This window comes from Carcharodon carcharias, chromosome 18 (genome assembly GCF_017639515.1).
Source record: "Carcharodon carcharias isolate sCarCar2 chromosome 18, sCarCar2.pri, whole genome shotgun sequence".
Taxonomy (NCBI): domain Eukaryota; kingdom Metazoa; phylum Chordata; class Chondrichthyes; order Lamniformes; family Lamnidae; genus Carcharodon; species Carcharodon carcharias.
Window position 1 is genome coordinate 89,806,521 of NC_054484.1, and position 14,606 is coordinate 89,821,126.

At 44.0% G+C, this 14,606-nt stretch overlaps 1 protein-coding gene across 1 annotated transcript in view; it reads right to left on the reverse strand.

Moving 5' to 3' along the window:
• The window catches only part of LOC121290478 (cytoplasmic tyrosine-protein kinase BMX-like), a 94,739-nt gene that overhangs the window by 38,964 nt on the left and 41,169 nt on the right, over positions 1–14,606 (reverse strand). The window contains exons 10-12 of the mRNA XM_041210917.1: positions 12,009–12,088; positions 3,708–3,835; positions 1,328–1,393 (exon numbers count right to left, since the gene is read on the reverse strand). Coding sequence (XP_041066851.1) covers positions 1,328–1,393; positions 3,708–3,835; positions 12,009–12,088 — 274 coding nt within the window. The remainder of the gene's footprint in view (positions 1–1,327; positions 1,394–3,707; positions 3,836–12,008; positions 12,089–14,606) is intronic.

The following is a 14,606-nucleotide window of genomic DNA, read 5'->3' on the forward strand; positions in this document are numbered from 1 at the left end:
AGTACTGTCCCTCTGAATGTCCAACTCTCCCTCAGTACTGTCCCTCTGACAGCCCAACTCTCCCTCAGTACTGTCCCTCTGAATGTCCAACTCTCCCTCAGTACTGTCCCTCTGACAGCCCAACTCTCCCTCAGTACTGTCCCTCTGACTGTCCAACTCTCCCTCAGTACTGTCCCTCTGACAACCCAATTCTCCCTCAGTATTGTCCCTCTGACTGTCCAACTCTCCCTCAGTACTGTCCCTCTGAATGTCCAACTCTCCCTCAGTACTGTCCCTCTGACAGCCCAACTCTCCCTCAGTACTGTCCCTCTGACTGTCCAACTCTCCCTCAGTACTGTCCCTCTGACAACCCAATTCTCCCTCAGTATTGTCCCTCTGACTGTCCAACTCTCCCTCAGTACAATCCTTCTGACTGTCCAACTCTCCCTCAGTACAGTCTCTCTGATCATCCAACTCTCTCTCAGTATTGTCCCTCTGACAGCTCAACTCTCCCTCAGTACTGCGCCTCTGACATTGCAACACTCCCTCACTACGGTCCACTGACAGTGCAACACTCTCTCAGTACCTCCCAGTGACAGTGTAACGCTACCTCAGTACTGCCCTGTCACAGGTTGCAGTACGAATTCACTGCCTCTCCAGCTATGCTTTACTGTACTCCCTCTGTACTGCCCCTCAAACAATGCAGTGCTCTATAGGTACAGCCCCTCTGACAGTGCAGCACTCCCTCAGCACTGCACTATTGAATGTTAGTACTCTTTTTGGGATCATTGGATGATTTTTTTTTTAATATATACGTTCGTGGGATGTGAGCATTGCTCGCAAGTCCAGCATTTTATTGCCCATCCCAAATTGCCTTTGAGAAGGACAATTTTATGATATAATTGTGGGGTTCACTGAGTGGGTTCACGGTGTGTGATCAGAGTATGGGACCACTGGACAGGGAGCAGGCCGGGATTTTCCAGCCCCAGTGCTGGGGGTCCCACCACAGCAGGTACAGCGGGCCATTCAAATACCCATGCACTTTGGCAGGACCAGAAGATCCCACCAGTGGGAGGTGCCGGAAAATTCCGGCCACAGTGTGGGATAATTATGTGGATTCACTGCATGGGTCACTGTGTGGGCTAACCTGACATCAATAGTAGCAGGGTTCCCCAGATATTCTTATACCAGGATCATATAAATTCACAGTTTCAACCTCTGCCCTAGTAGTTCATGTCCTCATATTTACAAGGCTGAAAAGGAAGCATCTAAAAATGACATGATGCACAGTTTCAGTTACATTTTATGTTTTCTCAAACAATGCCATTTGAAGGTATTATTCCATTACCATCAACGGAACCTGGAACCTTATTAGTTTCAGTTGAAGCAGCTTGTCGAAGTCTTGTGATCAACCCTAAACAAAAGCAAAACAATGTGGGATAAATTTGTTGACAATCGGATAAAGATGGCAGCCAGTGATCGAGTATTGAAATAATCTTTCACATTTTTTCCTGCATTTTGGCTGGATGTTACTCCTCTATTTAAGAAGATTAAAAAGCATAAACTAGGAAATCACAGGCCCATTAGGTTAGCATCAGTTGTGGGAAGTTACTAGATTCTGTAACCAGGGATAGCTCATTTGGAAAACATTAAAGCAGGAGGGGGCTATTCAGCCCCTGTTACGAAAGTATAATAATTTTCATAATACTTTTCTGGTTTATTGTGAAGTAGGTTTATGGGTGCGATTATAGTTGGGTGTGTCTGGGTGATTTAAATATATTTGGAGTCAAGTAGGCCGCAATCTTGAAATCATCAAAAGAAGCTAGTTGTAGAAATGCTTGAGATGCTAATGAGTAAACATGGATGCTGGCTTAGCATGTAAGGTGTGAAGGGAATTTGCATTTTTTGATAAGGATAGGGATTGTTGGATTTCAAAGGGATGTTAGTCTGTTTACAACTAGCCATATAAGCAAGGCTAAGGAGTGTGTTTATTTTTCCCAAAGGTTACTGACAATATTGGCAACATGGAAGTTTTATATTATGAGGAAGATAGAGTTTCAAAGACATATGGGACAATATAATTTACATATTAAAGAGAGAGAGACATATATAAAGTAGAATGAAAGGCTATGTGAGGAGGGGGCCATGTAAGATCTGACAGGAATGTGTGAAACAGCCTTCAAGAAGCCTCAAGCCATTTGTGCATAAACCTGCTATGTAAAGTAACTGAAGGTGGGGAAGCCATTTGGAATTCCGCTGTCAAGTGGGTATTATGTTAACGTGTTTTAAATCTCAAAATTATTTTGGACTGTTAAAGGGGGTGTGTGACTGAGAGTTGTGTCAATTAGAAATTTTAGGATTTGTCATAGTAATAATTAATGGTGGTCTTATGTATGTGCTTGAAATCTTTTATTTTGTTAATAAATATTTTAATTTAATTTTAAAATTTCTAAAGATCTTGGTAGATTCATTACTTCTAAGTTCAGTGCACACATTTTCTCATAATAAATACAAATTGCAAAACCATTCTGATAGCGCGACCAAGTTTCCTTTGTGGATCTGGTCCGCCTGGCACACATCACTTGCCATGTCCTAACACCCCTCAAGCCTGTTCTGCCATTCAATGGGATCTTAACTCCATATACCTGCCCTGATTCTACATCTTTTCATGCCCTAGCAAAGATCTATCCATCTCAGGTTTCTGAACTAGAATTATTGTTGAGCTAAAATCTACTGCTTTTTGAGGAAAGGGTTCTACCACTCTTTGCATGAACACGTGTTTCCAAAATTCTCTCCTAAATAGCATGGCTCTGACTTGAAGCTTATGTCCCTTTTGTCCTACACTCCACCATCAGGGAGGCAATGGTGTAGTGGTATTGTTACTGGACCTGATACCCAGGGTAATTCTCTGGGGGTCTGGGTTCAGATCCCACCCAGAGCAGGTAGTGAAATGTCTTAGACTCTACTGTCAATGGGAAAAGTTTCTTTCTAGCCTATCAGTTCCTTTCAAATTTCTTAAAAGGTCCAATCAAATCATCACTTAGCATCTTTTCTTTCAGGGATAAGACTAGTTTCAATCCTCATCATTGAAGTGCTGAAGGCCTAGTAACATTCAGGTGAACCTGTGCTGCACACGTTTAAGGTGTGGTGCCAGGAACACCGTCCTCAAAACAAAGCTTCGTACCCCCTTTTTTGGTGACCTCAGGTTACCATATATTTCCTGGGCTCTCTTTTACTCAGTCCCTCTTTCCTCAAACCTGCTACCACCTTTCTCTTGGCTTTCACTCCCTGAGTTTGCCATTCCATTAACAACTTTATCCTGCTCTCCACCAAAAATCCCTTAAGTTTAATCTTATATAATCTGTTCCCTGCCTCCACCATTGGAAGAAGTCCGTTTCCACCTTCTGTGTCTCTTGACACCTCGCCCTTTAATCTCCGCCCTTCTAATGACAGCAGCTCCGATTTTTAAAAGTCTTCACGTTTGTATTTCCTCGAACCAGGCTGTATCCTAGTGAATGTGTGCTGTACTCTATTTAGTGCCTTAGCATTCCAAACTGGCACACCGAACATGGGCACACTGAGGTTTTCTATCAATTATAATGACATAATGATGCTCAAGTGCAATATTTCACCGGTTTTTAGTGCGGCTGTGTCAATGTGGAGTTCCCCTTTGCAATTTGAACCTCCAGTTTTACTTCACCTTTCTCTGGCATGTCTTTAAATATTACCTGCTGAGTTGTGCTGGTGATATTTAATAACTTCTGGGATTGTGTCAAACAGGTGATTTTCTGCCAGATAGTACTTCCCTTCTGCTGTTTGGTGAATGTGGTAATGTCGGGTTGCTCCACCTTTACTTCTGGGAATAGACAGGCAAATGTACCGATTAAAAAATGGTCCAGGCGGATTGTCATCTGGTAGTTTTTAACATTCAAACTGCTACCCCATTGAAACGAACATTAAAAATCCAAATTACCCCGAGTTCTGTGGGTAAATGCAGACTGCAGTGTGGGCTGGCAGCTATTGGGGGAAGGGGTGTGCTGAAGCCCCTAGACCACAGCAGCCATGTGCTTCTGAGGGTTTCCTTGGTCGAGAGAGAGGACGGCTTGTTTGACATGCTCGCTTCCCTTTTGGGCAGTTTCAGTCTGCCACAGGGTTGGTTTCCTATCCCGCAATGCGGAGCAACCCTTTTCTGTCTGGACCACAAGCAGTGCAACATTTGGTCACTTTATCCATTTTTACCATTAGTGCTGTAGAATGGGGAACAGCCCTACTGATGAACGATGGCAAATAAAGTGTCCAAATTTACCACTTTCCAGAGATTGAGCCTGAAGCCTTCCCCAAGGGTACAATATTTAATGGCTATACATATATGGGATCTACAGAATGGAGGGCGGGGTGTAAAATTAGGCTCAATAGTTTCTTTGCCATGCAAAGAAACCCCTTAAGATTCTAAAGCAGCACCCACAGTGAGCACGCACATTTTTTGATACAATGTGCTGGATGCCATCCTGGTAAAGGGATGTATAATGGGCTGGGTGTTATAATGGGCAGAATGGGTAAGTGCAAAAAATAACCATGGTTCTTGTTATTATATTTTGCACTGTTATCTCTGGTGTCCCCCAAGAATCTATTCTTTGCTCTCTTCTATTTCTCTTCCACATGCTGCCCCTCAGCAACACCATCTGAAAACATAATATTAGATTCCACACTTTTGCTGATGACAGGCAACTCTCACCACTCTGTAGCTGTGGGTTTCTCTCGGCATTTGTTAGCTTCTTATCCTAGAGGAGATCTTGCTGAAGGCAGTGGTCTTTTGTTCAAAAACATTTATTTATATGCTAGTTATTTACAAAGGTTAAATGAGGCTAAGTGTTACAACCAGATGAGAAGGATTGAACTGGCTCCCCTCTATTCAGCCTCCTTGCTTGGTCACAACGAAGGTTCGAAATTTCTTTTCCTCGTTGCTGCTTTTCCTGAATCCAGATGTATTTTTTACTATCTACACAGTGAACAACAAGGAGCCCATCAACAAGATTTTATTGAGTTAAAGAAAGGGCAAGTTTATTGGGCACTAAACCCGAGAAAAAAATAAAAGGCACAACATCACACAGACATACACGCACACACACACACATGCGCACACACACACACACACACGCACACGCACACACACACACGTGCGCACACACCCGCATACACACACACACATGCACATGCACACGCACATACACACACATACACAGACACATACACACACAGACACACACACAGACACACACACACACATAAACACACAGACACACACACAGAGACACATGCACACACAGGCACATACAGAGGCACACAAACACACACACACGCTCACGCAGCCACACACTCAAACGTACGCACACACACACATGCACACACACACACGCACGCACACACACACACACAAACACACACACAGACAGACACACACAGATGCACCATAGACACACCCACACACACAGACACACCCACACAGACACACACACAGACACTCACACAAACAGGCACATGCATGTACACACACACAAACACATGCACACACACACACACACACACACATGCACATGCACACACATGCATAGACACACACATAGACACAGAGACACACACATACACACAGACACATGTACTCACATACACATAGGCACACACTCACACATACACACACACAGACACACACACACATACTCACACACACACTCTCACACACACTCACACTCATAAACAGACACACACATGCACATACACAGACACACGCACTCACACAAACACACGCACACACACTCTCTCTCTCTCTCTCTCACACATAGACGTACACACTCACACTCAGACACACACACACAAATACACAGGCACACACACACTCAGAGGCACACACACACACAGACACACACACACACAGCCACACACGCACACTAGATGGGAATGTAGAAATCGAAACACAATGAGATCAGCCATGATTTTCTTGAATGGCAGAGCAGGTTCGAAGGGCCGAATGGTCTACTCCTGCTCCTAAATCTTATGTTGTTATGAGTGCAGAAGAAGTTTACAAGAATGGTTCCAGGTATGTGAAGGCTAAGAGGAGATTTGATAGAGATGTTCAAAATCATGAGGGGGCTGGACAGAGTAGATAGGAAGAAACTGTTTCCACTTATAAAAGGATTGGGAACAAGAGGGCATAGATTTAAAGTGATTTGCAAAGGAAACAAATGTGACGTGAGAAAAAGCTTTTGCACACGACGAGTGGTTCGGATCTGAAATACGCTGCCTGGAAGTGTGGTGGAGGCAGGTTCAATCGAGGCATTCAAGAGGGCATTAGATGATTGTTTGAATAGAAACAATGTGCAAGGGTGCGGGAAAAAGGCAGGGCAATGGCACTAGGTTAAAATGCTCATTTGGAGAGCTGGTGCAGACTTGATGGGCTGAATGGCCTCCTTCTGTGCAGTTAAAATTCTGTGATTCTGTGGTTAGATGTCCTTTGCATGTCTCTGAGGTGAAGATTGGTAAACATTGTGGCCGATTGAAGTTATCTGGCTCCTTGGAGCAGGTTGCAATTCTTACAAGATCTCGGTTCATTGGCAGATATAGGGTACGCTGATTTCTTCAATCGGGTGCTGCACTTATTCCAAGAGGGTGAGACCGATATTCCTTAATGCTCCATTAGCAGCTTCTCCAGATTCCTCTACTTCTGTTGGCAAAAAAGCCAGTTCTTAAAGCCCTGCTCTAAGAATTCCCAAAGGAATTTGATTACCATGTCTGCTGTAGTCATTCTTATAGACAAGTAATCACATTTTGATGTTTCATCTCAGGAATGTTTGACACATTTCAAGATAATCGAAGCCAACAGGTGATGGGGTTCTTTCATCCTCCCCAGGGGTCCTGAGTGTCTGTTGGTTGTATATCCTAGCTGTCTAGCAGTTCCCATTGTCTTGATGGACTCTCAGTTCTGCTGGAGAAGTAAGCTCATAAAGATGCAAATGACATGTACATTCCTTTCAATAGTCCTTTTTTAAGTGGGCCTTGACACCCCCAGGTGTGAAATTCCATGAGCAACATGTCAAGTCAGTAGTGAATTCCATATAGTAACTTTCCAGAAAAGGTTAACTTACAATTCCAAACATCAGGTTACTCATGGCAGCCTTCTTTAGTCATTTTTGTCTTTTAAAAAAGGGTCCTTTTTAAACAGTTCAGTATGTTTTAGGTTCGCTGATGAAGTTGTTGGTTGATATCATTCAGTCACAATTTCCCATTGTCACGACACAAGACATAGCTGGAGCTACTCTCTGAGATTCTTCACATTCATCTCTTCTCAATGTGTGACATAACTGTGACATAGCTACTGAGATCTATCATTGGAGTTAACCTTTTACTCTACATCTCCCCTGAGTGTTTATCCCATACTATTACACACACGTACTCCTGTACCACCCCAAAGCCTCTTGCACCGGTGGCATCAATCTCTGACTGTGTCCTTAGCTCTCTTTGAGGATGTAAGGCATATATGCTCTTCAGAATCTTCTCCTTAGAAGGCACCAGCCTCCTCAGTCAGAGATTTCTGCTTCTGGTCCGCAGTATAAAGGCAACGAACAGAGGTTTCCCTTTTCTTCTCTTTTTTCTTTATCTTCTTCTTGGTGCTTTTGGGAAAGGCTGGACTGCTAGCTGCTCTGGCTTCAAACAGTGAAGCTCTTTCAGCTCCTGTGAAGATTTGTAGAGGGTATACAAACTGCTACTGCTGCAATGAACAAAGTATTATGTAATGCCTCATCCATGAACGAATCAGATGGATGAAGGGAAGGATCAAGAATATTCTGAAGAAAAAATTATGATTGTCCTGTTAATACTGTAGGAATATCTATTTCTGTAGGCAGTGGTTCAGCTTGCATACTCTCTTTGATGTGAATTTGCTCCTCAGTGAGCTAGAACATTCCTGAAACTTCATCAGAATGTGTGCTGCCTTCAAAAAGTAAGGCAAGGTTCAGGATCTCCTCCTGCAACAATCATCAATATCTTGGCTAACATCCTGTCCCACTCTTTCCCAAAAGAGCAATTAAGACCACAAATGTCATTTTGCAGCTAGTCACCTTCATCCTTGCAGCACCTGTCTCCTGCTGCATCGAGTCTCACCCCAAAGAGAAATGAAAGACCTACAATGCCCTCCTGTGGTCATAAGGATGGAGTTTTGTTTATGAAGACTGATTCACAGCGTTCTGAGGCAACTTGAGTTTCTTGAATGGAGGTTCCCTTAACAGATTTCTCCTTCTGTCTGGTAAATACAGGTTTCCTGGAACTGCAGGCCACTTTAAAATGGCTGAACTTGCCACAGGCATGGCAACGTGCAATTCAGGCAGGGCATCCTTTCCACCTGTGGAGATTCTTCTCACCACAGCGGGGGCATTGGAAAATGGTGGTTGGTGCCTTTTCGGGGCATCTTCCTGGTTGCTGCCTTGCCGTGCTTTCAATTTTACAACCCACAAATTGAAGGACTTCGTCAGACTGTTCTTGGGAAATTTCCTTTGCGACCCTGACAAAAGACTTATTTTGGCTTCGCTCTTTAGCCTGTCTGGCCAGTTGCACAGCTTTGCTTAAATTTAACTCTTCCCAAGGTTTTAAGAAGTCAGAGAGATTCTCATCTAAAATTACTGTTCTATCTCTGAGCAGGTCGTCTTTTAGTTTTATTTTATTCTTTCACGTGGGTGTTTATTGCCCACCCCTAGTTGCCCTTAGGAAGGTGGTGGTGAGCAGCCTTCTTGAACCGCTGCAGTCCATGTGGTGTAGGTACACCCAGAGTGCTGTTAGGGAGGGGGTGCCAGGATCTTGACCCAGCGACAATGAAGGAATGGTGATATGTTTCCAAGTCAGGAAGGTGAGTGGATTTGAGGGGAACTTCCAGGTGGTGGTGTTCCCATCTATCTGCTGCCCTTGTCCTTCGAGATGGTAGTGGTCGTGGGTTTGAAAGGTGTGGTCTATGGAGCATTGGAGAGTTGCTGCAATGCCTCTTGTAGATGGTATACACTGCTGCTACTGTGCGACGGTGGTGGAGGGACTGAGTGTTTAAGAAGGTGGATGAGATGCCAATTAAGTGGGCTGCTTTGTCCTGGATGGTGCTGAGCTTCCTGAGTGTTGTTGGAATTGCACTCATTCAGGTAAGTGAAGGGTATTCCATCACATTCCAGACTTGAGCTTTAAAGATGGTGGGCAGGCTTTGGGGAGTCAGGAGGTGAGTTACTCGTCACAGGATTCCCAGCCTCTAACCTGCTCTTGTAGCCACAGTATTTATATGGCTACTTCAGTTCATTTTCTGGTCAATGGTAACCCCTAAGATGTTGATAGTGGGGGATCCAGTGATGGTAATGCCACTGAATGTCAAAGATGTTGGTTAGATTCTCTCTTGTTGGAAGTGCTCATTGCCTGGCACTAAACTTGAATGTAACTTGACAATTATCAGCCAAACTTTAATGTTGTCCAGCTCTTGTTGCATATGGACATGGACTGCTTCTGGTGTTCCATAATGACAACTTTCAGCTAGGCAGTAAAATTTGTTGATGAATGAGTCAATCCCTTTCTCCTGTTTTTTTTTACTGCACTGATTAAATTTGTCCTCTCTATGACAATATTTTTACAAAGACTGCAATATGAGTCAAAGGTTCCAATGACATCCTCTTGGAGGCTTTCTCTTTGTTTACTCCCTGTCTGACTAGCACATCATCAGCTATGCCTCCAACAGTGTATAACAAAGTGCTAACTTGATCTTTGTTCTCTTTACTCGCAAGACCTGAGGGGTTGTAGTACTGAGTAAAATGTCTCTGCCAATTTTGCCATTGCTCAGCCTGTCTGGGGCCCTCTATAATTTGAATGAGCTCTGGTAGGGACAATGTAGTAGCCATTTCTCACTCTGCTTCGACGTTGTCCTTTCCCATGCTGCTTGTCTTGCCAATCACTGGGCTGCCCTTGCTATCTGGTCATCTCCAATGTGGTTGCTGAGTTGGCCTTGAAGTGCTACTCTGCACTGTTGCTGGGTTTCACTTGAGGCTTTTCCCACCATTTTCTACTGTTCCTCTGTGGGTGTAGTCACTGCTGCCGCCATCTGTTATTGTGGTTTAGCTCGGGATTTGTTGGGTTCTTAATCCCAGAAGAGATCTTGCTGGAGGCAATGGTCTTTTGTTCAAAAATATAGCTGGAGCTACTCTCTGAGATGCTCCACACTCATCTCCTCTCAGTGTGTGATATCACAGTGACACAGCTCCTGAATCACATGCTCAGTAACTATTATTAGGGTTAAGCTTTTACTCTACAATTACCACCTCCTTCAATCCTTCCACTGTCTCTGATTTTCCAGCTCTTGTCAGCATTATCGGATGTACAGAAAATTCCTACAGCTAATTATTGAGATGTTTGAAGCTACTGTCTTTGATCCCCACCACAAACTCTGTCCCACATCAACCATTCTTGACCCTGGTAACCATCCTGAGCTGAACATGAGCTTCACGACCTTGATGTTGCATTTGACCCAAGTTGAGTTTCCGGGTACACCTCCCCACAATCAGCAGACAGCCCAGTTTCACCTCCGTAACATCATGTGGAGCCAACACTGCCTCAGCTCATCTGCTGCTGAGATCTTCATCAATGTCTCTGTTACCTGTAGACTTGACTATTCCAATTCTCGCTTGGCTGGCCTCCCACCTTCCACTCTACATAAACTTGAGCTCATCCAAAACTCTGCTACTCTTAACTTGCTCCAAATCTCACTCGCCTATCACCCTGCGTTTATTGGCATTCACTGGCTCCTCGTCAGACAAAGCATTCATTTTAAAATTCTAATCCTCATGTTCAAATTCCAGGGCCTTGCCCCTCCCCATCTGTGTAACGTCCTCCAACTCTACAAGCCTTTGAAATTTCTGCACTCCCCTAATTCTGACCTTCTGCATATCCCTAATTTTAATCACTCTACCATTGGTGGCCATGCTTTCAGCAACCTAGGCTCTAAACTCTGGATGTTCCCCCCGAAATCTCACTTTCCTCTTTTAGAGTGTTACTAAAAACCCTCATCCTTGATCAATCTTTTGGTCACCTGCCCCCATTTCTCCTTCTCGGGCTTGGGGCAGAATCTTCTGCCCTTGGAAAAATTTCAGGCATCGGGACCATTTCTGGGTTCTGATGCCACAGGAAGCAGAGATGCACCAACAGGCAGAATCTTCCAGTAGGTGGCCAATTAACAGGCTGCCTCCGCCTTCATTGTCCAATAAGAATGGCAGGTGGGTTCCCAAGGCAGGAGGCCCAATCAGAGGGCCCGCAGAACTGGCACGCATACTGGGAGGCATGAGTGCTGCTGAGGCAGCTAAGAGAGTGTGAGGTTGAATCAAAATGGAGGTGCTGTCAGAAGCCTGATTAATATTTGAAAAAAGGAAGGCCCAAATCTTATACGGCCGTCAGTTTGGAGGGGAAGCCCTGTCACAGGAAGGGTTATGGCTGAGCATTCTTGGGGCCTGTGACAGGGTGGGCCAATGACCCTCATGTTTGCTGCCAGGAAGCCACCTCTGCCCTGCTGCCAACTTCTCCACTCATTGGGAACCAGTTCAACAGTGGGCAACATCCCAGTTGAGCCCTTGATTGCCCTGCTTGTTACCTGCCCCTTGCCAGGCAAGTAGCTGCTGCCACATTGATGCCTGCCTCCAGCAAGAGTGCTTGGAGGCGGGAACATATCGAGGAGATGACCCAATGCTCCATTTCAACTTTTTCCACCGATTCAAACCCATCTCTGTGAGGTCAGGTAGATTTTGCCCTCGGTTACAATTCTAAGCAGTTCCAGGTTTGGTAATGTTTGTTAAATCGAAGAGGAATCTCCTTTAATCTGCCCAGCTATTTGTAAAGAGGATGTGGACTGTTAACTTTTTTTAATTTATCAGATGACATGCAATTTGTTTGTGCCAATGTCAGGCAGTCTCTGTAGAACTTTACTGATGTGACTTCAGCCATTCACTTTGGTATAACTGAATACTTACTCAAGGGCCTTTGTGAAAACTGATACCACATAGCCACCACCCTGGCTCGAGTTTCGTAAAAGGTAACCGCCCTCCTTTCCCTAAATCGGAAACAAGTTATACACAGTCAAGTCTTTGCATCATATGCTAATGAATGATCATTCATTCATCAACAGCTGGGTAAAGTTGAATCTTGGGTGCGATTTTTCAGTCAAAATAATGATGAGGCGAATGGCACTCACTACTACTTATGTGCAAATGGTAGGACTGCATTAAGCGAGGGGCAGATGCACAGTCAAACATGGTAATCCAAGAGTTGCTGTCTAAGATGCTCCTCTCCACCATTAGCTTTGTAAAAAACACAATCTCCGTCTACCCACATTGACATGCACTGAATGGTGTGAACTTGTGACATTTGCCTGATCGATATAAGCTGAACTCACCACAGAAAGTTAACTCAAGGCATCTCAGTCCATGTACACTTTTAACAACTTGATATTTATTAATTACTGCCAAGTAACTTCTTTGACACTGAAAATTAACTAGTACAAATGTACAGTCTCATTCCTTCAAAATTTAAAAAACATCATTTTTGTTTTAAAAACACTTTTTCTTGCATCTCTATTTTTCTCTCTTAATCCAATCTTTCTTTCCCTCTGTATCTGATTTGACGTTGAATCATCCTCTCTAGTTTACACTTCCTGTCCTTTGGCTGTTTATTTTAAATGCTTCAATCAGATTGGTTAAGGAGATACCCAATGACTTGGCCTGCTCAATCAGGTCCAGATGCACTGTTTCCCTCACTGACCCATTATCAGCTCAAACTTTCAGCACCTTGCCGTATAACTGCTATGGAAACCAATGGCTACAGCCTGGGGAAGAAGACATGGAAGAAGAGTTTCCGCTTTGGGTGCATTTGGGTGCGCTGAAAATGCATTGATAATTGTGCTGGTTATACACAGTCTTTTTACTTAAGTCAATGCAGTTGGCTTCAACTGGTAGAGTTTCTAATTCGCTTCAATTTGTACAGTTTCCAGTCCAAAGAATCATTGAATTAGCTACATGTCAACTGGCTCCATTTAATTCCAACTGGTTCCAGTTTCCCTGTCAACTTGTTCCAGTAGAAGCCAATTGGTTCAGGTAAGAATCAAATGGTTACAGTTGGAGTCAACTGGGCAAGTGGAATCGCAACTGATTTTCTGTTGTGAGTGCCAGTTATTCCGGTTGAACCAGTAAACAGGTCAGCTGGTTCCAATGAGATTCAAATGGTCCCAGTTGAAGCTAACTAGACAAAGGGGCAGGGGATGGTGTAACGACTGGTTTCCAGTTATACTCTCCAGCTATTCCGGTTGCATTCAATTAAGCCAGATGTGACGTGTTATTTCTCGTAGAAATGATGGGTTGATATTTCCAACTGGCTTAATTGGCTTTTTCTTGAGGAAACTTCAAGTTTCCAATAATGTTAATTAGTTAACAAATGTATCATCTTCAATGAGCCAGGACAATCGAGCAGCATAATAGAAGGTCAACATTCTTCTTTATTAAAAAATATCCTTGATAGATCTAAGCATGGTAACCTGGCGCAGCTGAACTAAATTCACTAGTTTTTGAACTGAAAACATTTGTGAACCATACCAACTAGTGCAGGTCTTGCCTATGGATGGGAAAGGGTGGAGGGAAGGTGAAAATAGCAGAGTTATGGGGATTTTGACAACTTTAATATCAGGGCCTCATCACCATCTTTTGTTTCCATTTCCTTCCCAGCCACGTCCAGCCAAACCATGCAGCAGCAAGAAACCACAGCCGGGGATCGTAGGGATTGGTCTTTGCAATTGGAGGTTGGGAGAGGCTGGAGATTGGGGACTGGAAGCTGGTGAGTGAGCCATTGCAGGAGAGAGAAAGGAGAGAGATTGGTGTTTGTAGAGGAGGTGTGTGGGGAGAGAGAAAGAGGTCAGTGGAGCAGATTTGGGTGCTTGGGTTGGGTGGGGGGGGGGGGGGAAGAGAGATACAGGCTGCAATTAGGAGGAGAAAGGCTTCTTGAAGCAGTTGGGGGAAGAATTCCTGCTCCTCCTGGCCCACAAGGAGCGTCGAGAAAGGATCTTACCATCTGGACCAGTAGTTCCCACCTTCCTTTCACTGAACCCTGGAAAACCCGTACAGTAACTGTTACATTGAAATCAGCCTCATGATTGCACAGTGAGAGATTAATTTCCATATGTTTATGATGTGTTTGCCTCTCCATGGTGATACACTCGCACACCATAAAATAGTGTGTTGGGAACATGTTCTGTGCTTTTACATTGTTAACTCACCCCCGATGTCCATAGCCGTTTCCTGTCCATTGAGGGGGTTAATATTGATGCCAGAGTGTCCAAATGATGACATACAAGAAGTATGGAATGTCTGATTAAATTGTGTTAAAGCAGTTAGAGATTGGAGGTATTGAAACTACTCATAAACCACAGCTGACCCGGAAAAACCGGACTATAAATTCCAGTCTATAATATGCAATTCTAATTAAGAATAGTCAAACCATTTGCAAATGAGCAGCCATCCAAATGTGCCAGTCATATAGCTGATCCTCTTTGCATATAAGCAGATATTTTCCCTAAATAAAAT